The sequence below is a fragment of the Periophthalmus magnuspinnatus genome, chromosome 13 (assembly GCF_009829125.3).
Source record: "Periophthalmus magnuspinnatus isolate fPerMag1 chromosome 13, fPerMag1.2.pri, whole genome shotgun sequence".
NCBI classification, from domain to species: Eukaryota; Metazoa; Chordata; class Actinopteri; order Gobiiformes; family Gobiidae; genus Periophthalmus; species Periophthalmus magnuspinnatus.
In genome coordinates, this window is record NC_047138.1 from 6,679,947 (window position 1) to 6,707,151 (window position 27,205).

The window sequence follows — 27,205 nt, forward strand, 5'->3', positions numbered from 1 at the left end:
ACTTTGTTCATTTTATCTCTAAAATGAAATTAAAGGTATAATGCAGACCTCATCATCGTTCACGGATATATTCTGTGGAATAGGGTAAATGGGCTACACATTTTTTTCTCACCTGCTACAATCCTCCATTGAAGAAGCAAACAAATGCATTTGCTACTGTCCTCTGCTGTCAGAAACCAGTCTTATTGTACATCTATAGTGACAATGAGAGGGATAAACCAGTGTGAAGAGGTGTTTGAGCTTCTTGACTCCTCCTGCGTGGAGGAGGAGGCGGGGCTCCCTGCACCTAAACAGACACAGGGCCAACGCATTGTGCTCAGTCTGTTCAAAGTGCTACATCTCCACTGACCTGGACAAGGCCACACGAAGGTACTCCCGATTCAGATATAACAGCACGACCCGGGCCGATACACAGCAGCCGGAGCTTGTGTTGCCATCAGCCGTGCGCTTGCAGGCGGCAGACGAGGGGACGAGAGCTGCGCAAAGCCCCATCTGTCGGCAGCGGACAGGACGTGATATGAAACCCTCATCCTCATCGGCTTGAAACACGGCGCAACAGCTCAGATAAATAGCCCCGTTTACGGGGAGAGGACAGCAGAGGACCCGAGAGGACATTGTAACCGCAACCTCCAGTTGGCAGGCCGAGGAGCACGGCGACATAGCGTAAACATGCCCGGGTTTGATTACAAGTTTCTGGAAAAGCCAAAGAGACGCTTTCAGTGTCCGCTCTGCAGCAAGGCGATGCGGGAACCTGTCCAAGTGTCTACCTGTGGACACCGCTTCTGTGACACCTGTCTGCAAGAATTCTTGAGGTAAACAACATGTACTATGCATTAGTGACAGCTTTGTGCACGCGATAGGCTCGTGCAGTTTCTCTGTAACCATGATAAATAATGATGTAGGTGTGTCCTCCTCACCTTTCCCCCAAAGGGCTTTGGATTAACAGAGTTTTAGTCTTTTACTTTGCTGTCGTCTGAATATTGTGTGAGCCATAATGTAAACATCTCGAGCCATTCATTTCATTCTCTGCACATGAAGGGTTATACACGTGAGCCTCTGTGTCAACATGAAAACACCACTGAGCACGCCTGTGCTATAGAAGACACTGCTTTACTGTTACCCTTGCTACATGTTTATTATGTCATTTCAATTAATTTTACATAGGCCAATATCAAAACAGTATGAATTCACAGAAAATATAAATTTGAAAACACAAAAGAACAGCTAAATATTTCTTCTGAGACTATTATTCTTTAGGCCTATGGTTCTATTTCTCATTTAATGCATTAGACAGTGTGTACTGCTCTGTCTGTGTTTTTGCCCTGAGGTGCCCTCTCTTATTGATGGGTCAAAGGATGTGTGTGTCCGGGGCACTTCAGTGGGGACCCCTGCCTCAGGTCCTGGATTAGACAAGACTCATTCATTTGACTCCAGTGAGGGGCACCAAGGGACCTTTCTCCCAGAGGTCATCCTTCAGCTCACGTCCTAATCAGCTTGGAGCTACTGAAGTCTGTCTGAAAACTTAGTCACAAAGTTGTATTGTTTTTCCCTGTGCGCTGTCATCAGGGTCAATGGGTTTACTACAATAAGGTACTATTCTCAACAGTGGCAACAATTAGAGACAAGTGCTCAAGGCACAGTAGTCTACAGTGTCTGATACTTAACTTGTGGCCTACTTCATGTAATACACTCAACCTCTTTATTTCTCCACAACAATTGTCACTGAAAATATATATAAGCCATGCATTTAAGGGTGCGTTCACATTTCCACAATCACAACATTCAAAATGAGACTAAACTGGGACTAAACCTGCAACAAAACCTGGATTAGACCAGGACAAAATCAAGTGTTTGCACCCTTAAAAACAGACTGCTCGTTATGGAAAACAGAAATAGAGATTATATGGAGGTATAAACGAGTTATAAAAAGTTGTTAATTTCTCAGGGCCTTTTTGTGAAGCAACAACAAACTCAAAATCTGTATCCAACATGTGGACAGTGAGGAAATAGTTGAAGTCGTTGACTCTTTTAAAAAGATGTAAATGAGTGAGCTCTAAAACATTGTGCATAGGGACAGAGAGGCCTCAGAGTTATACATAGAAACGAGGCTGCTCTTTTGCTGAGAGGGCAGGACTTATTGTCACTCCTTTAATTGAGAAAGTGTGCCTCTTCAATGCTGTGGGACAGCACAGAAGCTATTGTGAGAAAGCACTGTGAGTTTATTGAGGCTGACAGAAAGTAGTTGGCTAATACTGCAGTACCCATTGTGCAATATCCACTATGCATCCCTGTTATAATTGGAGGTTGTGTGCTTTCTAGTTATGTCTTGCCAACCGAGCATTCCTACTTTTAGACTGTCATTGCCTAGAGTATTGTTGTGTTGTAACAAGTCATATTTATTTAAGTCTGGCATTAACTCAAGTCTATAAATTATTAGTATTTTCCTGTAATAATAGGCCTATAGTACATAAAGTCTGGCAGCTGCTGAGTGCATGCCTGAGCTGGTGCCACTTGAGCACGTGTCAGGAGTGTAAAGGTCTGCATGTGCTGCTCTGTCCACTGCCATGTTAGCATGTGATGCTAATGGGCTGTGTTTCCGTTGCCTGAAGAATGTGTAAATACAGTGACAGAGCTAAAGGCTGACCCAGCGCTGAAGGAGAGTCATGGCCTATAAGCAGACCAGCCCTACAGTCACATATGCGTCACATGCTCAAACTATTCAGTACATGCACATTTGGGCGTCTTTGTGATTTCCTGACAATGAGCACGCTGTCTCCTTAATAAGCTGTAATGAGTAGACGCAGCACTTAATACTATGTAACACAATTTCCCTCATTGTGTGTGGGCTTAGTAGAGCTTCTAGTAGCGCACAAATGCCAGGACCCATGGCTCATCAGTACTGGGTCTGAACACAGCAATGCAAAGTGACAGTGGAGTGTCTGCAGGGATCATCCTCTGTACAGTGGCTCTGACAGGGTGTAATTGGTTTGTTCAGCTTTGTGCCGTCCTCCTACATCCACAGAGCTGCAGTCATCACACCAACTTCCTCACAGCTATAGCTATGCTCCAGAGCGGGTTAATATAAGAATGCATTAATTAATCAAATGTTCATTATTTTACAGTAGGTAAGGAGTATTTTAAGAGTGATCAGTGGTTTGTGTTGCCATATCTGACAGAGCACAATGCAACTGTTATACTTAAAGATGCACTGTGCCGCTTTTGGAGGGTCCATCTGCATGCTTGTCTCCATGGAGGTGTTATTGCTGTCTGGAATGTTCCATTGTATGGCATTTGACTTGTATTATTCAACTATAGGTACTAGTTCACAAAAGATGCTACAGAATACATTGAAAACATTCATTTTTACTATGCGGGAGGTTCCCTTTCCACAGGCCTGACTTCTAACTTGACCCAGTAGAGTTTGTCAGCTTGTCTTCAGATGATGATGATAATATCTCCATGGAGGCAAGCAGGTAGCGGACCCTCCACCAGAAAAGTTACACTTTGTTGCACTTTTAAAGAGTTGCTAGGAAGACTTCAGATTTGGACATTATAGCCTATAGTGAAATACATAATATACAGTCATTTCTAATCAAATTGTATAAAATATTTGGATTGATACATCTTCAATGTAAGTCTTGCTTTGAAAATACTTAATTAACATGTAACTTCTGCATGTAGACTTGACTGTTTCCTGAAAACCTCAGTTGCAATTTCTGTCAGTTAGTCTTTCTGGGCAGCTGGGCTTTTGTCTTTTGTGCGTATCTCATTGAATGGGCCCAAAGCTGTGGCTATCATTCAGTCCTATCATGGAGACATTATAAGTCCTCTGCAGGTGTCTGAGGGCCGCGCAGATGCAGGGACCCTGGCTCCAGATCCGGGCTTTTGGGAGGGTCTGTGGTTTATCCTTACTGCTGTCACAATGGTGGTCAGTGAACTGCACACAGAGATGCACTGTGCTACCACTGCATCAAAGCCCCCAGGCCTCAGAGCTGTGTGTCAGCTGATGTACTAGAGGTGACTGAGAAGCAAATAGACTAGTAACTCTTACACATCATTGCATAATTATTCTTCTCAATCAGGAGGATCTACCACTCACAGTCCAGTTTCAGCTTCTGTACAGTAAACTAGTTTGGACCTTCAGCCTTTGGACACATTGAAGAAGGTTAACTGATGCAGATTAGTTGTCCTACATTCAGTAGTAAGGATGGGACATGATCTTGTGTCACAAGATCTTGTGAGATAAAATTGTCACATGATTGTGCAAACATGTGGAAAATTATCTTGTGAGATTGTTTTATTTTTTTTAAATAAAATTTTGTCATGTTCTTGTGAACCCAATCTTAAATTGTGTCCAACCCCTATTCAGTAGCATTTTTGCTGAAAGTTTCTCACAGAAATAGATCTTCTAAACTGCAACATCAGAAACTCCAACCACTGCTGATTTATAGCACAAAAGAAATGGGCTATTATCAAGCAATTGGCGTCAGCATTATTTGTGTTTAAGTAAAACGGCCACTGTAACTCCACAAGTATGCAGCTGTACAGTCTGTGATTTAAGGGAGCCTACAACTCAAAGTTACAACAACTTGGCAAAAGCCTAAAACTCCTTTCTTGTGTATTTGATGGCAAAAATTAGTTTGCAGGGAATTATTTGTTATCTAAGCAGTTTCTTTTCTCGCCCCTGAGACACTGGCAGAATGAGCCGGCCCGGTTTGGGATAAGGTAATTGTGGTCAGACTTTTGGGTGGAAATGGTTTTAGAGCTGGGGATGTGATGATGACATCATTGAAAGAAGGTGAACATTTTACACAGTGGAGTTGAACTATTATTGCACTACATGCCAAGTCACACTGTTGTGATGCTTATTGTGACAGCTGAGTGCTTGGATGTAAGTAATGCAAACCGAACAGACTGGATATGACTCATACTTAACATAAAAAATACTTCCTTTTTTCCAGCTGATTATGATACACTTAACTTGCTTTATAAAATCAGCTAGTTGTAATTGGAATTTGAGCTGATTAAAAAGCAACCTCATGCATTTAAGAACATATTTGCTCTGTGCAAACAAGAGTTTCTTTTTTCCATACAGTTGTTTGCCATCTGTATATTTTGAAACATCTACATAGCAGTTAATGCCAGTCTCACCTGTAATTATTAGGCCACCACACCAATGCTCCAGTCACTGCTGACCTTAATTATGTGGTTGACAACAATGTGAAAGTTTAAACAGAGGCAATTTGTGGTCTCGAAACAGTCCTGTACGTGTGACTCAGCTGCCACACCACACTCCAAACTCTGAAATCACAGTAATTACCATTTCCTCTCATGTTGTAAAGTAGTCTTGTTGTTTTTTGTTTTTTTGTTTTTTTTTTACTTTTAATATTTGATTCAATCCTACTCAAAAATTGGGAACATGTCCTAACTTGTCTCTCTTCGACTTGGGGCCTTTAAATTAAATCTCATGGTCTGGAGGCCCAAACAAAGGCGGAAAACATCCCAGCTATGCACCGCGACACCTTGGCTCTTACACACTGAGCATGCTGGGATATGAGACGCTAGACCCAACCCCTGCTTTTGGACTGTCGCCAGTTGGCCCAGATCAGAGCAACATCATGGCTAGTTCATACACGTGCTGGAGTATGCATGCTATGTTCAATACATAGTAAGACCAAACAATGTAGAAAAGGTAATTTTTCCCACTTAAACTGAACAGTCAAGTCAACCCAACATAATTAGTTAGTTATGTGCAATAAATAAAATTTTAATTGAGATCAAGATGCAATAATTTCTAATCCTCAATGATATGTTGGGGTCTTTATAATTGAGAGGTCTACTCTGACTATTTTCTGTCAGTAAAAGACCATGTGGTTTGCCGAAGAGTTTAGACTTTGTAGAAGGAAATTTGACTTATTTTTTGTGTTAAATGGCAACGATCAGAAGTGCATATTGTTTAGGTACAGGAAATTAATATTGAAATACATTTTATTTGGTTTAAATTAAATAAAGCAAAATTAAAAAAAAAAATCTTTAGTGATAAATATGATATCAATATTTAGGCTGCTACTATTCATAAAAAATAAGCATTACTAGTGGAGTGCTTGTATTCAGTGTATTATAGCCTACTCTGCCTCCTCACATCTGCTAATTGACCCTCCCCCTCCCATGTGCTTGCCTTGTGCACAGGTCAATGCATCCAGCCCAAAGCCAACAGACTGTGAGTCTGTATGTACAGAATTAGGCACATGTTGACTTTCCCACACACATCTATTCCAGTGTACTACCCCTGTTTCTCTGATTTGCATCAAATGATATGCATCGCATCATCTACAAAGCAGTGACCTATATGAAATCACCATCACCAAAATTACCCCTAGAGGAGAGTGGTGGAGGAGGTTTAGCGGGTTGCCCTATAACTGACTATTGGCAGTTTGATTCCTACTATGGTCTGATTTTTTTCCTCCATTGGTCACAGAGGCTGAATGCATCAAAAATAGCATTTATGGCATACAATTTGACAAATCCTGACTGCATTTCATTCTGACAAAAAGGGAAAATAAGATCAAGAGGAACAGAATACCTACTTATATTGTCTTTTCTAAGATGTTTTCTTGGCAAATGTGTAAACAAAAGCAATTTTAATTTGACAACATTTCTGCACGTGGGTTTGTACCTTGCCCTTATAGCAGATGCTTATTTCCATCCATATGTATCTTACAATTAATCATATCAATTTTAATGCTCTTCATATTGCTGCAAATGAGTCACTCTTGTTGTCACACTCTCCCGTTGTCACTTGTGTAAAAGCTTGGCCTGTGGGTAGTGTTGGTGACTACATTTTTTAAGCCACTGCTGATGAGTTGATGGTCAGGCATGTGAAGAATCTGTGTTTGGGATAGAGCGAAGAGCAGCTGGGAGCTCACAGAGAGGAGGCCAGCCCGACTCGGGACACCTGTCGGTGAAAGGCGCCACTGTGGACCCAAACAGGTGCCAAGATCACCAGCTTAAGCCCCTCACTCATAACACACACTCACTGCATTCAAGTCATTTATCCACTGGGCCTCATCAGTGTTAAGGTCAGTGCGCAGTTGTCCCTTTCTTTTCCGCTCTTTTCACTGCGGCGCTTCCTTGCCAAGACCAGTCCTTCCTCCTTCCTCCTCTGTTTACTGTGGTGGTCCTTTAACCAAGCGGCTCAATGCTTCACCCGTACACTTGGTCCCTTGTGTCGTGTTGCGGAGGCTTTATGCGCAGCTCGTTTTCAAATATGTCAACACAAAGTAATGCTCTGAACTCTCCGTGGCACAGGACGACTATTGATCTTGTTAAAGGGAAGTGCAGGGGAAGGAGCGCTCGTGTCAGGTGCCCAAGCAGATGGGTCGCTCAGTCAGACTCAGCCTTTTATTACTATTTTCACTTTTTATTGTCATGACTGTGAATTCCTCCACTGTCAATTCATTAAGTTTAAAACTTAAAGTTCCACTATGCAACTTTTCTGGTCTGCCATATTCTTTTATCCATGGAGATGTTATATTTTTGCATAGAATGTTGTACAGTATGACATGAACGATAACTCCATGGACACAAGCAGGTGGCCAAGCTACTGGTCAGATCTGTGAAGAGGTGAGCCCGGTAAGTGTTTCTGAGCAAGAACAAACACCTAACTGAACAAATGCAACTGTGGAACATTCCAAGCAAAGCAACAACGTCTCCATGGCGACAAGCAGATGGCAGACCGTCTCATCAGAATGGTTAGTGCACCTTTAAGCCAGCAAAGTATTTATGTCAGACCCAAGCCTGGGCAAATGAAGTAAGTTGCCTCTATATTGTAGTGATTATTTGATGGTTTGACAAGATTTTTAGGCCTTTTAATTCAAGTTCTATTTTGGTACAAACCAGGCCGATAACAAAAGGATGAACTGTCATAGAAAAACAACAATAGCCAACTCAACACTGTTTGAGCAAGACTGCGATGGTGAATTATTAAGAGTGATGTGTGACAACTCCGTCGCTTGCTTTCCCTTTGTGCTCTCCCTCTGCTCTTTTATGTGCTGTAAGAAAAAATCTTGTCATTTATCTCATTGTTGCTCCCGGCAACAGGGGCAGGTTGAAGAATTCCTACTCAGTGCACAATGCAGCCGAGGCGTTTTGAAACAATGGATGTGATTTGACGTCAGCTACTCGCCCCACTGAACAACAAAATTGCATCCTCAACAGTGGACAAGTGCAAGTAGCTCTAGCAAACAGATCAGTCATAGTTGTGCATATGTGCTGTGGGCTGTGCCTCCGATCGATAGAACAAACAGGAGCGCTGATAGCAGATGATGAGAATATGAACCCAGCGAGGGGGGTGTTTTGTGAATCAACTCTCGCTGCTCTCCTTCAAAGAGAGACCTTAACACCTTTTCCCGTTCCCATGGACACAAAACCACAGGACCTAAAATTGTCACTGCCAGTCATGTGCACAACGCCCAGACTTTGCACAGACGGTAGTAAAAAGGATTTCAGTTTCTTTGTTGAGTAATTGAATGACTCAACCATTTGAACATTGTGAGGGTTGATCTAGAAATGCACAGTAATGATTTTGCTGATGTAAGAGCTATACTTCCTGCAGTGTATAGGTCTGTGGTTGTAAAACAGATTTACATCAGACTCAATTAGATTACTCTTACCTTATTATTTTGTCCTAATTAAAGGTACACTATTTAACTTTCCTGGTGGAGGAACCTGCTTATATCTATGGAGGTGTTATTTCTTTGCCTGAATAGTAAGCAGTTTGTGGAACATTCTAGGAAACGCAGTCACATATGGGGACACTCCCTGGAAAAGTTACAGTGCTCCTTTAAATGTGTTAAAATGTACTTTGAATTAGCTGTGTCATGCTAAAACAGTAAAGCAGCTTGATTAACAGCCTCATGCGTTTCTTCATCAGTTTTACAGCACATAAAATGAAATGTTCACCAGTTAACGATTCAGGACCTCCTCATTATAATCATGCCTGCCTCATTATGGACACTGCACATATAGATCAACATCCCGCTAGAACAACGTATTACCTACTATCTTGTACACATTGCATATAGCCTGAATATTTACATTATTTATAACAAAAAATAGCTTAATTTTAGTTTGTTCACATTCAGAGAAAGAAACTAGCCCCAACTCTACAATGACTTGGTAAAGCATGGCTATGTAGTATAAGGAGGCACAAATTTCCCAGTCACTTGAGCTGTTTAAGCAAGTCAGATGTTAATATATATGAATTATAGGCGTGATAAGATTACAGGGTTCTCTTTATTGTGCATTGAAGGGTAGTGTGAGGTGAACAGGTGCAGGTTAATTAAAGGGTATGTGACTGGTGAGGGAGCTTATCGGCACTGCCCACCTGCTGCTTAAAGAACTGCAGAATTGGGCAAATAGGCTCCTAATCTGTGGCTTATGTGCATACGAGTTGTGGATGGTAGTGTTCAAAATGGAAGGTGCAATATATCCTCAATGCAATAATACAGTATAAATAAAAATATAATAAACAGAAAACCAAAAAATGACTTTGGCAATATGTAAAACAAGTGACATAGGGCTTAGGATATAACTCTTAAATAATACGTTTTCTCAAATTTATGTTCAAGCTAGACCGTGATTCTTTCTCCCCTCTCCCCTTATTTCCTTTGTCAGTAGATATCACATCTTTAGTGCCATTGTCATCGAAGTTTACCTCCAAGGGTCCCAGATTGATTTCTCCAGCTGGTGGCCAAGTGTGCTCTAAATCCTGCTTAAAATGGGACTCTCCAGACGCCTTGGTAAGTATGAGCCTCGTAAAATAAACCCCAACTTGAGGATGTTGTTGTTCAAGAGTAATGGTTGAAGAAGCTTTGTTTTCCACTTTTGAGACCAGAGAAAATCCCTAAATATGGTCTATGCTCTATCAGTCTTCTTATTGTTGTAAAGCACTTTACTAGATACTAAATATTTATACTGAAAGAAAAATTGCATAAACAGGACAAAGTTGGATCTTGAACAGTTGTAGAAGGGTCTAGATTTATATCCAAACTAGTATATGACCCGGTGGTAATTTTAAAGAAACTACTGTTATTCAGTGCTGAAAATACTGTCAGACAAAGTGTTTTTATTATCATTCTGCTATCAAAATCAGTATCGAGGATCAAGGCTTTTTGTTAGTATCAAAATAGAGTTTGAAATTGTAGTTTCATGACACTACCATGCGCAGAGGCAAATTAGATGCAGGACTTTACTCATATTGACACATTGACAACAATTTACTCATATTGATTAAAGGTACAATTTAGCTAAAACTGTACTACATGTCTGTTAAGAACTCCTTGTGAGCTTCCAGGTGGGCTAACCACTCTACTAGGCAGGGGAAATTGATATATATAGATTTTTAGTCTTGGAATTATGCACGTTTTATTGCTTGAAAAAATATCTCAAAGCCCTGCACACTTAATCTGTATTAATTCTCCAATTCCATGCTGTCTATTTAGGCTGCTGTGCCTCCTAAATCATAGAAACACAATAAATATCCCTAATAGTAGCATCTCTCTACCATATGCATATAGTTGGCAGTGTCCTTTTCTTGTAATAGACCTGAAGATGTCCTGGCATGCTGGTTTCCTCTCTACCCATTGGATTATTACAGCAGTGTGGCAGATTCTCCAAGGATGGCTCCATTCAATGCTGCAGTGCCGAAATCTGGCCTTTGCGCTAAATTTAGCCCCACCATCTGTGATTACAACAAGGAAAAAAAAATCGCATGTGAGGTAGAGCTGCTGACTAACTACTCAACTCTTTTACAAATGTAGTAAAAAAAGGAAAAGAGAGAGAGTGGGTAATTTCACACCTATAGCCAGCTCGAAGGCAGCTTGTAGCACTGTTTTCACATAGTAGTATGAGAAACAAACTAAAATTCATTGATTCTCTCCACTCCCGCCCCCCAAAGTGCCATTTAGCCACATCAAACGCTCTTCTTTTAAGCCTAGCCTTTGCTTTCATGTGCTGCTCCTGTGGATGTCGGCGGTCTCATGGCAGTGGCGGACTGCAGGCAGCCCCCTCCCACCCCACTCCTACCCCACTCCCACCCACTCACCTGCCTCGCATGTGCACCAGATCAGCATCAGTTAATGAAAGTGCATTGATTTTCCTGCATCTCATGCAAACACTGTATAATCCACCAGATGAAATTGATCAGGAAAACAACAAAGATTCTGCCTTGTTCTGCAACATTTCTGCTTTGACATATTTCAGAGTCAAAGCAGAGTATATTAATAACACATTTGGTCATTTTTACCTGTGTTTAAAGGAAATAATTGCTATTTTGAGTCACTGCAGTGGTATCAGTTGATACTGGGCATTGTCAGATATTTAAAGCCAAAGTTTCTACAGAGAACTACATATAGCATTTAAAGCTATTCTTTGTTTCAACAGAAAGAGCATTTACCCCTTTACTAGACACAAATAGGTCTATACTCATACTTCAAATGGCTCTAGTTCAATTTACAACAGGATTCCTTAAACCCCTGCTAGAACGTGTCCAGTACTGTAGTGTGGAGAAATCCATATCTCTTAACAGCTTTTTTATTGACCTTATGATTCACAAATACCAGAAGAGCAGTTGATTTTATGGGCGCTGTAAATCTATAAACTCAATTAAAACAAAGTAAGACAGTCTGGATTTGAAGTTGGCACTGGTTTGAGTGTTCTAGTTCCATATCAAACTGATGCGAGGGGACAGTCGTGGGGATTATAAGAGCTGCTAAGCGCCATCTCCCTCCTTGCACACTTAAGGGCAGATTAAAGAATCTTGTGCAGATGGCTGCTCCTCCGCCCTCCGGTCCACCCTGTGACCGTTCATTCATCCTTTCATTCAGCCCTCCTTCCTTCCTTTCTTTCCCTCCTCTCTCTTACGCTCTCTCTATGGGTTACTTGTCTTGTAGCAGGTGGCTTCTTCCGACTGCCTCACCTCTGGCAATCTGATGAGTCACCGTCTAATTGCTCACAAACACGCCCCGCTCTGCCCCCGCGCGATACTTTTACTGTCACGCAAGTTTGATTTCAGGAAGGCTAAAACAAACTATTTAAAAGCCTGCTGCAATGGCACTTTATCCATTGTTAACCCTCTAATGACCTGGGGAATTACAAGGGTGACTTTAAGCTCTGATAATGCAGTCAATAGCCAATTATAAGTGTAATCTAATAATCCTCCTATGACAATAACTTCCCTTTGTTTACTAGTATCTACTGCTAATGTTGACAAAAATGATTCCCTGTAGAAAATGGTGATTTCAACATTAATTTGGCATTGTTTTTCTGACTCATTTATGTAGCACATTGGATTAATACCTCACGCTCATAGTTGCTTGCACTAGCCTTTATGAGACAAATGCAGATATCATTTAAAAATAGAATAATCATCAATATTCTGCCCTGTGAGATTCAGGGCAAACACACATGGACCATTCACTCCCACATTAAATAATGCATCATCTACTGACCATCATAAAAACAGTAAAAGTACTGCCCAAATACAGTTCAGTGAATCCTCCGTGAACCTGACTCTTTGTATTGGCAGAGAGCCCTCACTGATACTGCTCTTTATATGCTGCTTTAGCGAGCTGACATTTTAAAAACAAACAGATATTCTGCTAACCTTTGAATATGGTTTCACAGACGGCCAGCGCACATAAATGTTACTATAATGAGGTGAGCTGCAGGAGGAAGACCAGAATCCTTACATAAGTATTTATAACAGGGATGGCCTTAGGTGTTACGTTCACATATAGTGTATTTTAAATATGGCTGAGAAGAAACAATATCCAGGTTAATTGACTATATGTTCTATTGTGTAGGTTTCAATTAACACAATTAACATGCAAAACCTTTACAACTTAACAGATGAAAGGACCTGTGGCTGATTTTGAACTATGACACTGTTTGCCCTGCCCACTAAGTCCTTTCTGTGACTGACAAAAACCACAACTCAGAAATAACTGTCTGAGAAAATGCAGTTGTTACCACATGGTTCTCATCGATCTCTGCCCACTTTGCACTTTTATTCTTTCTCATGATAATGCGCCGTGACAGGGAATCAACTGGCTGGGATAGTGGACGGCAGTTGTTTTCCCATGACTCTTAGCAAAATGCGTATGCCTTCCTGTCTCATTTATCCTCAGTTATCTGCATTTATAAAACACTGCATGATATAAAGTGCATTTATCTTAAACAGGAAAATATACGCGACATATAGAAATGAATCTCAAGGGAAGTTTTTGGCATTAGATTCTGTATTTGTTGTATCTGCTTTGTGTAGCGGAAAAATAGTAACTGTGTTCGCGAAATAAAATGATTTAATATATTATTTTTTAGGTGCAAAATGCCTTTAGTGTTTCTTTCACACTTGTACTTTATTCTCTCTCCATCCCAGTGAGTGCTACGTACATGGGGTTCTGCAGTGAGAGCCAGGAATTCGGGCCAGATACGCCCACACTTACAAACTGCTAGTACTATATTGCCTTACTGTGGCTTGCATCATAGTAACCTGTTTTACAAAAATACATCTTAGCTTCACACTATTGAGATTTGTGACTAGTTGTAGAAGCTGGCAGCACTGTAGAATTTTGTTAATGGTGAAACTTCTTTCTAGACTCATCTGACTGGTGTAATTTGCCTGTTGTTGATAGCCATGACGCACACACTGTCAGCTATTGTTGCGTCTCATGCTGCAGCTGCCAGTTGCTGTTAGTGACCAACGCGGGAGAGGGATAGAATTTTACAGGTGTCATATTCTTAACCAGGCGTTCACCTCAGAGCCCTCAATAGAAGCTGACAAACCAGTCCATGCCACGTTATATTTATAGAGGAGAAGTAACAAGTACTGAAAGCTGTTTATATATCTGAGAGCTTTATAATATATAACATTATGTAAGATTTCTCAGGTTTTCTCAATAAAAATTCTATAAGAGTAGCTTGTTGAAGGACAAAAGCCTATTCCAGATCGCTCAGTACTGTTTGCTACAACAGATTAACCTTGTGTACGTTGCAATAATTGAAAGTTGATATTAGAATTAGCATCAAGACAAAGCAACTTCTTGTTCTTGCCTTTAATAACCTTTTTAAAAACACTAATGTTAATGATCAATGTTAGGAATTTGATTTGATGTCCCATGTGTGAAAAAGTCTTCATGCTGCTGTTGTCACCTCTGTGTGGAGAAAATAAGAGATCCGTGAGGTGTAAGCTAACTCTGAAGCCACCGCCCGGGAGTGTATTAAGTTACACAGGTAGAAACTCAAGCCATAGAAAGATGCTGGACTAGTCTGGGTGCTACTCTGTTAGATCTGAGTAAAAGCTCTTCAGTTATGTTTCATTAATCAAGCCATAACTACTTGACAGCGTCCAAATGTATAGTAAAATGGTGCAGGTTTATTATGGGGAGATGTAAGATTGCTTTGAGCATTCCATAGCTCTGAAACAGACATTTTATCTGGATTTTGTACACCAATAGACCTTAAATAAAATTGACTGCCATAGTTGACTGTTGTACATCTATCTGGATTTTCCTAAGTTTCCACAATATGAAACGTGTGTAAATTTGCTGCCAAGAAATGGTTTAAATACAAATGTTCTTGATAGAGGAAGTTACACGTCGCTTTCCAAAACCAAAACAGATGCACCCAATTCCCCTTTTTCCTGCTTGGAGAGTCATGTTGCAGCTGGGACACAGCACACAGGGACTCGGGGCAATCGTGGTATTTAAGGTTTTGTTTGTAAAGCTGAAAGTTAATCTGGGTCATAACTTGAAAAGACGACAGCTTCAGCGTTTGGGGCGGATTTTTGAGGTTTGAAGTGATCCCCCTGGAGGAGATGAGTAAACACTACAGCTGCACACACAGAGATCCACTTTGTTATGTTGTAGTGTGTGTGATTTGGTTGGTTTATTGACTTCAATGGCAAATACAAGGGCGGGAGTATTCTCAGTTGTTGGTGAAGGGGAGAAGAGGACATGGTTGGGACTACAGACATGTTTTCTCCGTGTGTGGTCACTGTTGGCTGGGAAAACAGGCCCGTGTGGAGCTGAGGTTAGATCTAACGTGAGGGATTCAGGCTGCTCTCTGTCAGACTGTCCAGAACAAACGGATAGAGCCAGACACTATTGTCACAACAACTGATACAACAATAGAAGGTACACATGCTCTACTGCCAGGCTAGGTACCTTGCAATCTAGGAATCATCCATCATATTCTATTTAAAACTCAAGAGGGTCCATATAAAATGTAAATGACAGTGTTATGATTACTGTAAGAAGAAACATTTTGATGATAATTTGATTGACATGACCAAACAACAGTGAAATCTTACATTTTCTTCCAATCCTAACATGGGACTATTCCTCACCTGTAGGTTTACTTTATTGGATCAAAGATTGAATTCAAACGAAATTGTATCTCTTCTAAAACTGTTACATTTTGGGGTGTTTTGTTATATTTTGACCTGAAAAAATGTGTGTTTCATTCAACAGAATAATCTTTATATCCCTAAACGCAGCATATATAAACAGACAAAACACCAACATCAATTATTCTGAGTTCTGAGGTGCACCTTAAATAATTAATCCAGGTTTGGGACTAGACGACTAGCTTGTGGCTCCTTGTGGCTGTGAGGAAAGTGTAATGTAAACTTAAACCAGTGAACTGTAAGTGACTTCAATATCTCAGCCATACTAAAATATGTCCTGTGTTGACAAGTGGCCCTTTATATTGTAGACTGTTGAATCTTTAATGAAGCACTTGTTCTATACAGTGCTCTGCCTGCCCTGCTCCCCAAAGACCTTTTCCAGGACCTGTAAGTACATGTGTTTAACAACCTTTAGCCCGCAGCACTGGGTCTAGGTGTGAGCTGTCAAAATTCAAGTAAACAACTGTTTGTATGACAGTAAGAGCAGGTGGTTTAGAGGATACAAGTTCCTGCATGAGAGGCTTCTACCCTTTAGGCTATACGGGACAGGTTTACGCTTTTATAACTGCATTAGACCAATGTTAACGGCCACTACTGTCACTAAAATGGGGGTAATTTAGTCCATTGTTGGTTAAAAGTGCCACGGGTAAAATAATACTCTCTGTCAACAAATGTACTTAATGAGTTTTGTTATATTTCAGTAGTGGCTGCAGCTTAAAAATATACATATATACAGTTTTCACTCATTTAATTCAACATTATCTATTCTAAAATACTTTGTTGCAAGTTCCTTACTGCATTGTCATTCCCAACAAACTTTTCTTGTGACTTTGTTCCGTAGACTGCCTTGAAGAAACAACAAGTCACTGAAAAGGAGATAGCAGAATTGGAGCAGGGTTGAATTGCACTGTCACAATGCTACATCAGTATTGTGCGCTTTGGGCCCAGGGGCAGAGGAGGCGCGCTCTGTATCACCGTGAGAAGGGGGACTGTGTTGGGGGCTGAGTTTGTTGCTGTGCCTCAAATATAGGCCTCTAGCTGTCCACTCTGATGACTCCACAAGAGGACAAGCCTGTCTCTGCCTATTTGCTGTGTGTGTTTTTGCTCTGGTGAAAAAGTGATTTCTTGATGAATGGTAAAGGTGATTTCGCAGTAATCATGAGATGCTGACTGCGCCTTGCTAGTGCAGCCCCTAATCGATTAACCCTGTTTTTTACAATGTGGTTTGTTAATTGGGCCCTAGCTCCCTGCTGACACAGTGACCCTAATGGAAGAGAATTACTGCTGTCGCGTCGTGCATTATCCCCCCCCCCCCCCCTCCCTCCGCCCTCCACACGCACACTCACACACACACTCCAGCCTACAGCAGCTGGCCACACGGGTCCAGCGCACATGCACCCATCCCATCACGTGTCCCACTGCTTCGGGGACATCCTGATCAGGTGACGCATACAGTCCAGTGAAGAGAGAGCACCCAAAGGCAAAGACTGTCACAGTGGTCCGCTAATGAGTTTAATTGGACTTAAAGAGGTCTTAAATTAAAGGCAGTCTGGGCTAGAAGGGCTAAAAGCTTTAACTGGCAATATATGTATTATTTATTGCATTTTTTTTTTTATTCAGATAGAGATTTTGTTAGTATATAAAAATGATGGATGATGAGAAGGAAAAAAAAAACCTTCCCAAATAAAGTAATGTAGAAAGTAGGACACTCAATTGATGGATTCAGCATCTTAAAACATTTTGACATTTTGAGGACTTTTAACCATTCAAAAGATATAATATGTAGTTTATTTTGGCAACCGTGCAAAATTGTTCATCACTTTTTGAAACACATGGATTTTGTAAATTGTTTTTAGCATTAACTAGATAAAAGGTAAAGGTATTTTGTTAATAATTCACTTAAAATCGATTAAACCGAGACTAAATCAAATATCGTTGTTGAGTTAATGCTGTTTATATGCTTTTATATGCCTGTGATTCATTTATTTATTGCACACATGTTGTGGTTGTTCATACTGTAAAATGCATTTGTGATGTATCATACAGTCCCTTCAGAACTGTACGATTACAGTGGATTACATACAGTTTGTGTGTGTAAATCCTTCATTGGAGTGTGTCGAGCTGCAGCACATGTGTCCCAGAGCAGCAGGAGGCCTATAAACATCTGCGCCGATAAGACTTGTCCTTTTTGGTCATTTTGTAAAACCTCTTTCTGTGCTTGCATTGCTGTTTAAATGTAGGTTATGTGTATCCACACTAGCTCAGACTGCCTCCATTATTTACACACGTGAATATTTCATGATGACATTATAGGGTACAGATATGCAGGCAGATCAGGAGAGCTGCTGTTCTAATTAGCCATGGCATACTGCTCATCTGGCACTGAAGCAAACGGCATGGGGGAGTACTCGTAAAACAAACTATTATTTTGAAGCAGAGGGAAAATAAAACTTCTTGTATACTAGGAGCACACGACCCCAGAGGGAAAGCCATATGCACAAGAAAGAGCAACTGAATAATTGTCGATTCAACTGTTAAACAAGGTCAAGTGTATAACAGTTGGTAATTCTTGAATTATAAGGCGGACAATGGCGTTTTGTAATACTCAAATGGTGTTGACCCTGATGGCATAGAATAAGTAGAGCTGTGCAGTTAATACAATTTTAATCAAGATATCTATTCAGTCATCATCATCTTCAAAGATATACTTGTGTCTTTTTAACTGAGAGGTTTATAGCAAAGCATGTGGTTTAGTGTAGAGTTATGATTTAGGTGGAAGAAATGTCACTTTTTTTGTTTTAAATGGCAGTGAATCTTCTGTTTATGTTAAGGAAAGGAATACTGAAAGCTATTTATAAGCACAATGGATCAGTATGAGGAAAGAAGGAAATGTTAATGTGCCCTACATGAAAGGACCAAACGTCACCAAATCTATGAAAATATCAGACTTTATTGTACTATATAACTGTATTGTGCGTCATCTGCTGCAGTGAGTCACAAAACTTCTAATTTGAGCTAAACTAAGATCAATGCAGAGCTCACAAAAGCTGAAGCGGTTCTTTTGGCTGCAGTCAGTGTCAGCAGCAAAGATTCACTCCAACAGTATTCAAAGTGTCTTGTTGAAATGCTTTGCTACTGGGGATGTAAGAATATCCATATCTCCCACAATATGCATGTCACAGTATGACTTTTATTGCGATATTTTGTGGCTATATGCAACTTTCCCCTTTTTAAAATGCCTTGACAAGACTTTGTTTCTTTGATGCCTCGTTTATAGCTATTGCTGCACCATAACAATGAATATAAACGAAAAGACTTGTAATTTAATATATTGCGATGACCACTTTTGATGATACGATATTACAGTATTTCAGTTATTGTTACATCCCTATTTGCTACATTTTTTTCTGATTTTTGTTCTTAGTTGTATGAAATGCTAGACGTTTAACCATCTTTCTCATCTGTTTTCTTGCAGTGAAGGCGTCTTCAAGTGTCCCGAAGACCAGCTTCCGTTGGATTATGCAAAGGTATTGGAATACACATAATAGTATTAATAATAGTAGTAATAATAGCTAATAGTAACAGTACTACTATTTCAAATCAGTGTTACTCAAATCAATAACTATCAAAAGAATATAACTGTCCAATAGTATAGTGACTATTGATGGATGCATTTAGTCTTGGTTTAGTCCTGGTCTAGTCTAGATTTAGTCCTGGTCTAGTCTAGATTTAGTTCTGAGTTTAGACACAGTTTAGTTTAGTCTTAATTTTGATGTGGTGCATGTGTAAATGCACTCTTAATCACGGTTACAACTACAATTTCAATACTTACTACTAATGGTGCTAATTATATGACTACAAAAAGAACTATTAAACAGACACTACAAAATGATTTTAATCTCTAATCAATATCATATGTCTTGAATAGTGTTAGTGTGCATTCTTTTCAGTAAATAACACAATTAAACTTTAAACTTTACACACATAGGCCTGGTCTTTACTGGAAGGTTCTCTTTTGCTCTTAGGGGTAAACATCAACCATATGGCACTTTATAGGTGAACCATTAGATTAATAGTTTATCATCATTGAAGAATAACTGGCTATTAAATCCTTGTGTAGACATATAGTAGCATAACCAAGTTTGTTTTGGAGGTAAATGATGAAGGGAAAATGTGATGCTTCTCGTTTAAGGCAAGAGACAATGAAACATGTTTTTAACTATGTGTTATAATCCACGCAGTTGTTAACCTAGATGCCAAAGTGTTGCGTACTAGATTTTCCACATTGTTGCTTTATTAGTGTGTTACTGCCTTTGTCCATCAAATATACATAACACATTCTTTGAAAAGCACAAGACTGGATGACTGCCGCAGCCACTAAAGCACAGTATAGTGCCGTAGTGCTGCTTGGGGACAGACAATAGCTGCCGCACACTTCATAAAAGCTCCAGTTAGCCCCCCCAATGGCTTAACCCCCTGATCTGCCGGGGACTAAGTTATTAAAAGGTCATTATTGCCGTCCCGCTGCAGATTCCAATGCGGGAACAATGAAGGAATGTTTCACTCCACTGCAGAGGATTTTTTCTTGCTTTGCCTGACCTCAAAGAATGTGATTATAGCAGCAAAGTAGCATTTACTATTGCGGTGATTACATAGTGCGGGGAGCCAAACTCTTAAATATACTGTACAGTGTAAAGTTATGGACAGAAGGGGCTTTAAGACAGTTTGGAAGAAAGAAGTTTGTCTATGACTGTAAGATCTATTGTCTATAAGATAATATTGAACTAGTTGTTTTAAAGATTTATCTGAATATTAAGTATGGTGTCTATACAGAAACTTTGTATGGCTATGCGACATTTAATCAATTAATCGATTGATGGCGTCTTTGTCAACACATGTTTAATCAGTTTTAATAAGTCAACACTTTTTTTTTATTAGAATTTGAAGGATTTATATGAACAACAGTAGAAAGTCTATCTGGAATTTGGCAGTGACCTTAATAATTTTGATTGCTCCTTTTAGTTGACTGCAGCACTAGAGTCTTACTGTCTGTATGTTTTAAGTCCATTACATTTCTTCCATGCTTGAACCTCAAAAAAAGAAACATCTGATACACATATGATGCCCTCATCACACCAATTTAAAGTGTATTAACATCTTTTAAAACGCACCTTGTTGTATATATGTTTTAGCTATAAATGAATATGAGGCCTCACAAAGCCAGTGAAAAACAAGCTGTTCAGCACTTTGCATTAGAGTGTAACTGCCATGGGTGCATTTGAATACATTTGCATGGAGGAGCACGTGAGTGGTTGGTCTTTGAGTGAGCAGTTAGAGGGCTGTTGTGACATTTTGAGGAAGTGGCTTTTCTTGTTTGACCATAGTGCGCTTGTGTGTCGGAGGGGGATAAGACTCAGACAGAGCTGTAAATCCTTCTAGGACGGGACGGGGGTTTGGGCAGAAAACTCACTCATCCTCCTCCCTTAGAGACTGCACAGGGGATAAATCAGAGCGCATTCTGCCTCCGTCTGGCTCTCAAAGGCCCCATAAACTTTAACGGAGATTCATTATCAGCAGTGACTGGGGATGGACTTCCATTTAGTGTGATCTGATGCTCAGATAAAGTGATATGCCATAACAAGTATTTACTGTAAGAGGCCTGTTACCAAACGGTTGGACTGTGATGATTTGTGTCTATTTTTAGCATCAACAACACACATTATTTTTTATGTGGCCAAAGATAAGTGCTGTTCTAGTACTTTTGATTTATTCTTAAAAGTGTTCAATACAGTACAACAACATGAAGAAAATTGTGTCATTTAGCACTAACATTAGTTGTCTCTATATGAAAATGGACAAAAAGAAATTACACTTATACAACTATGGACTATATTTTTAAAGGAAGCTAAACATCCAATTATCTAAATTAACTGTAATATTTAAAGGTTCCATGTATTTATGGATGGACAATTACAATGTATTGTTACTGGGCAAGATTCTAAGATCATTTATTCTTTAGACCTGAGCCCATGACAATAAACACATAAGATATAAAACACATAGACATAAAACACATTCTGTGTAAACGGTCCTAATTTTCAAAACTCTGAACAACATGTGTATGTTCTGTGCCTCTTTCAGATCTATCCAGACCCAGAGCTGGAACAGCAGATCCTGGCCCTGCCCATCCGCTGCATCCACAGTGAGGAGGGCTGCCGCTGGACAGGGCAGATGAAGCAGCTCCAGGTACAGTATTTATGGTGATCTGATCCAATATGGTCATATTGAGATTCAGTGTTTCGCTGTTAATGGTGCTCTATAATCAAAAACAGACAGTTTTCCCCACCCACTCCTCCCTCAAAGCCTCTGAGTGACATACAGAATGAACCAATCACAGTAAAGTATGAACTCTCAGACTAAGCAGATGACTTATTTAACATTTAAAGGCAATATAAAATACTAACTATACCTTGCCCATGATCAAATTGAAATAGTGACATGGTAAGAATCGCTTTTTTGTTTTATTGTCTTGTTTTTTGTTTGGTTTTTTGTTATATCACCCACTCCTACCCCTCTGTCACTACTGTGGTCTTAGAGTCAGAATTCAGTTTTGACAGTTTCCCTTTGTCCAACTTTAGGGGCACTTCTCTACTTGTGCATTCAACGTCATCCCGTGTCCGAACCGCTGCTCTGTGAAATTGACCCGGCGCGACCTGCCCGACCATTTGCAGCACGACTGTCCCAAACGCAAAGTCAAGTGCGAATTTTGTGGTAGCGAGTTCACCGGAGAGGCGTACGAGGTAAAGATTTTTGCACTGTATCTTTCCCCTCTACAGAAGCGTGACGTAAACTACCTGGTGACACTACATAATTTCCATGTCTTTATAAAGAACTTTTTTCAGCAGCACTGGATCATGTGTCATATGTGCTAGCTTTTAAACTTCATGTTTTTCACTGGCGAAACTAAAGTTCCTTCTCACAACACCTCAGCCAGTTCAGCTCCTCTGGTGTTTACAGGGGCTCCTGTGTACACAGTGTCAGGGCATAATCCCCCTTTTGGCTCTTCACAGTGGAAATACACACTCACCACTTGCACAGAGCTGCATACATAGTACCAGCAGATGTATGGTCAAAGAGGTGCTAATGGACAAGTTTAGACTAGCTTTACAGGATAAATGGTATTTGTACAGAAATTTCATAAACAGAATAATTTGTGACGCTTTACAGAACAGAAAAAATAAATAAATAAATAATTCTCTGGCCACACTAGTGTTCCAACTGCTATAAATGATTTGTTTGTGTGTTTTATTTAAAGGTACACTATGTAACTCTTCTATCGGAGGGACTGCCACGTGCATTTCCTGAAGATGTTATTTCTTTGCCAGGAATGTTTCACAATACGGCATAAAACTACGTTTCATTTAATACACTACAGTTGTTCTGATTGCATTCTTACTGTGTTTAATGCAATACTGAGGAACATTCCAGACAAATCAATCACATTTTAAACAGGCAGCAACCCTTCCACCAGAAATGTTACATTATTAAATGGTTTTCCATGTTTGTTTACATTATACATAGTAATATTGCCATGCATTAATATTATATCTCTAATAGAATATAATAATAGGAAAGGGTATTTCGTGTATCAAGCTCTAATGGAGTGTTTTTGTCTTGTCTAGAACCATCAGGGCGTGTGTCCCCAGGAGAGTGTTTACTGTGAGAACAAATGTGGAGCCAGGATGATGCGGCGCCTCCTGTCCCAGCACAGCATGGCCGAGTGTCCCAAACGCACACAGCCCTGCAAATACTGCGGCAAAGAGTTTGTCTATGACACAATCCAGGTTTGTGACAAATGTATGTTATTTAGTTGTTTTAATTGTCACTCATGTCAAATATGAATGTGTGCCAGTTAGGGATGGGGCATATGACAGAAATCCAAATTTGTTTTCCCTTAAATTGGTAACTGTTTTCTATCAAATAATGTTATATTAAAAGCAGATAAAATGTCTTTCCAAATGAATTTCATAAGCATTACTGGCTTATATCATTTAGAAATTGGTCAAATTCTTCCTCCAAAGAACTCTCCAAACCACATGCTTTTACTGCTTAGGTCTGACAGTACAGGTCTACACCCTGTACTGTCAATTAGAAATGACTTCATCTCGATTATATTTTGATTAGTTGCTCTTCCCTATATAGTGTAATTGAAGTACCTGTCAGAAGCTCTCATTAATTTCAAAGCAGAATGTGGTTTGTGAAAAATATCTATTAATAGTACTTCTGGTGTATTTTTAGAATAGTTATTTAAAGAGTGCTTTGAATGTGTGCAACCATTTCATCTCATATTGCCTGTTACATTAACATTGTGTTTTAATGCTTGTCTCAACAGAATCATCAGTATCATTGCCCTCGGTTTCCAGTGCAGTGTCCGAACCAGTGTGGCACCCCCAACATTGCCAGGGAGGATCTGGCCAATCACGTCAAGGACAACTGCGGCAGCGCACTGGTCCTATGTCCTTTTAAAGACGCTGGCTGCAAACATAGGGTAAGACAACACACTTTATTCCATTATATCTGCCTTACCAAGTGCTATTATAATACTTGACATTACAAACAGAAGAAAGTGCATTATATAAGGACCAAACTATGTATAAACCAGGTCCATAGTAGTATATGGGTCCTATGCTACAGTATTCAGAACTTCTCTGCCTGTAAGCTGTGTTTTAATGAGCTTGTATATTTGCGTTGCATGTTGGCCTATTTTTGAATCTGACGTCAATTTGAAAAAAAAAAAAAGTGAGAGCAGATGAGTTTCTTACTCTGTGCTGTCGGCTACACACATTTACAGATGGTCTGGCAGGAAGCAAATCTTATCTTTAGCATAGAGCCGGCGCTATTAAATATAGTCAACAGAACACGGCGGCTCTTCAAATATGTCTTAAAAGTGAGGCGCAGTGTGTCAAAGTCTGAACTAAACTAAATATTAGCTGTTTCTCCTTTTTGGACAATTTACTTTTTTTAATTTTCCTATATTGTATCCATATCTACTTTACTACTTCTGCCTCCTGTACAACATTGCTAGTCTCAAGACAGGCTAATTGAACCGTACAAATTACTGTACTTGCATATAATGTTGTTTGCATCAATTCACTAACTATGTTTACTTTTTGCAGTGCCCTAAACTGGCGATCGGCCGACACCTTGAAGATACCACTAAGTCTCACCTGACCATGATGTGTAACCTGGTGGGCCGGCAAAGGCAGGAAATCCTGGAGCTGCGGAGAGAGATGGAGGAGCTGTCCGTGAGCCATGACGGGGTCCTGATCTGGAAACTCAACGACTATTCCCGAAAACTCCAGGAGGCCAAGATGAGGAGCAACCACGAGTTCTTCAGCCCACCTTTTTACACGCATCGTTATGGTTACAAGCTGCAAGTTTCTGCATTTCTGAACGGGAATGGCAGTGGTGAGGGGTCCCACCTTTCTGTGTATATCCGAGTGCTACCGGGAGAGTACGACAACCTCCTGGAGTGGCCCTTCTCCTACAAAGTGACTTTCTCAATTCTGGATCAGAGTGATCCGTCGTTATCCAAGCCGCAGCACATCACCGAAACATTCAACCCCGATCCCAACTGGAAAAACTTCCAAAAGCCAAGCAGCAATCGCAATTCCATGGACGAGAGCACCCTGGGATTTGGATACCCCAAGTTCATCTCCCATGAGGAAATCAAGAAACGAAATTACATCCGAGACAACTGCATCTTCATCAAGGCTTCGATAGAAATTCCCCAGAAAATAATGGGTTAAATATCAGCTATGTTCTGTGCATGAAGGAGAGACTTGACCTTTGAACTTTGATCTTTCAGACTCTTTGATCCTTTAGACTGCCCTTTTCGGAGCTTGGACCAAAAGGCTGGAAAAGGACCTTGAGGTATTTGACAGAAGAGAAAGTGTTTGGTCTTTGCAAAAACCATCACACTCTACTGTTTTCTTTAGTTTATCTTTGTTGACTTTTATCACAGTCTACAATGAAAAACGCCTTGGAAATCAACCAGTGCCTAGAAAGTTTATCTTAAGTTATGCTATTTTATTTCTATATTCTGCAGTACTAACATTGAAAGATTTATAACAAAAAAAGGTTTGTTGGCTTGTGCACTTAAAGGACAACTCGAGCCTTTTGTTTACATGCTCATGATACTGTACTAATACTTAAAATGCATTGGACTTTGTGTCTAGCTGTGAAACAACCCCAGCTCCACCTTTTGGACCTGCTACTATGAAAAAAAGTTGATTCTCCCATCTGGTACCATACTTTTATAGTAGAAATTGCCAATACAGGCAAATGCATTGAGACAGTGGTTGGATTTATTAAGGAAAAGCCATGCCTTTTTTATATTGAGGAAAATGTGCAGGCCATTTGTTCAAAAATCTGCATGCTTCTCATGCTATCACCGGACCACCTTTTGTACTGTACCCTGTATTCTTGAAATCAAAATTCACAACTGTGTTTCTTCTCTTGGTTTATGTCCTAAAGAGATACTTTTTATGTTGTTTGTTTTATATAAGTGTTTATAACCTTGAAATCTTTTGAGTACTTTTGACTGTTTTGAGTTTATGGATGGTGCAAGCAGGCAGTACAGCGGAGATGCGAGGACAGTAGCCCTGTTACACACCTGGACTAAAAGGACTATATTCTCTTATATGTGAATACAAATGTACAAAACAGAAGCACATTCTGTCTTTTCTTCTACATGAATCGACCCCTGATTTCTTGTCATGATACCAGCTGATATTTTACAGTCATTTAAAAAGTGCAAAGATTAAAAAACATTTTGTAAGATGCTGTATTTTTAAAAATGCTTAGCTGTTTTATACCAACATGTTTTTGTTTTGTTGGAGATTCGGGTTGGGGATTTTCAAAACCCTTTAGTCTCTCGTCTGTGCGGTTCCAACCTCACATATGGTATTCTTTCTGTATTATTTCCTCTAAAAAGTATTTATTTTAAGGAGCCATCTTGTGAGATTTGAACAGATGGCAATAATGTTTTAATATGTTGATCGAGGAGTGCTTGTCAGTTTCTGAACTGAAATAAAGTACCATATATTATGTTTGATTGTTCTTGCTTCTTTATTATACCCAAGTCAAATGAAGGCAGTAAAAAGTATTTGTGTTTTTCTGTTTTAAAGGTGTACTATGTAACTTTTGAAGGGTGAAGGGTCAGCCGCTTGCTTGACTCATGGAGATGTTGCATTTATTCAATCAATGTGTTTTTATTACTCAAAAGATTCACTATTGTGAGTGGGCTCATCTCCTGCTTGTTTTCATGTAGTTAGAAATGTTTAATGCCATACTGTGGAACATTCAAAGAACATTCTCCACAACGACAAGCAGCGGCTGACCCTGCACCTGAAAAGTTACTTGCACCTTTAGATGTTGATTTGCTTTGGCGAGCTCAGGCAAAGTCAAATGTAAGAGAAATAATCTTAAAACACTTCATTGGCCCCTGAACCTCAAAATATTTCAAAACTCCTCCAGGTTTCTCATGATACTGACTGACCGTCTCGCACATGCTTTAAAGCATTTATTGAAGTCCATCCAAGGTAATTGTGTCTGTTTTGACCATTTTCTTGCTGGAGTCTGACAGAAGCGAAGAAGCAGAGCTGTAAGAGGAAGACCACACTTTGAAGCCATGCCAGCAGTTAGCCTTAGCTCATGATTAGCATGTTCACAAGAGCA

The 27,205-nt window shown here is 39.9% G+C and overlaps 1 protein-coding gene across 1 annotated transcript; it reads left to right on the top strand.

Annotated features, from left to right (window-relative positions):
* The first annotated feature begins 285 nt into the window (after positions 1–285).
* traf4a (tnf receptor-associated factor 4a) lies at positions 286–26,577 on the top strand. The gene is made up of 7 exons (XM_033976460.2): positions 286–812; positions 18,942–18,993; positions 21,608–21,712; positions 22,105–22,266; positions 23,149–23,310; positions 23,859–24,014; positions 24,643–26,577. The coding sequence occupies exons 1-7, from the start codon at positions 670–672 to the stop codon at positions 25,273–25,275; spliced, it is 1,413 nt and encodes a 470-aa protein (XP_033832351.1). The 5' UTR covers positions 286–669; the 3' UTR covers positions 25,276–26,577.
* Positions 26,578–27,205: the final 628 nt, after the last annotated feature.

Excerpts from the sequence above, each read along its gene's own strand:
- traf4a (XM_033976460.2), top strand. The coding sequence starts at position 670 with ATGCCCGGGTTTGATTACAAGTTTCTGGAAAAGCCAAAGAGACGCTTT. Across the intron at positions 813-18,941 it reads TGTCTGCAAGAATTCTTGAG|TGAAGGCGTCTTCAAGTGTC; the intron begins GTAAACAACATG and ends GTTTTCTTGCAG. Across the intron at positions 22,267-23,148 it reads TCACCGGAGAGGCGTACGAG|AACCATCAGGGCGTGTGTCC; the intron begins GTAAAGATTTTT and ends TGTCTTGTCTAG.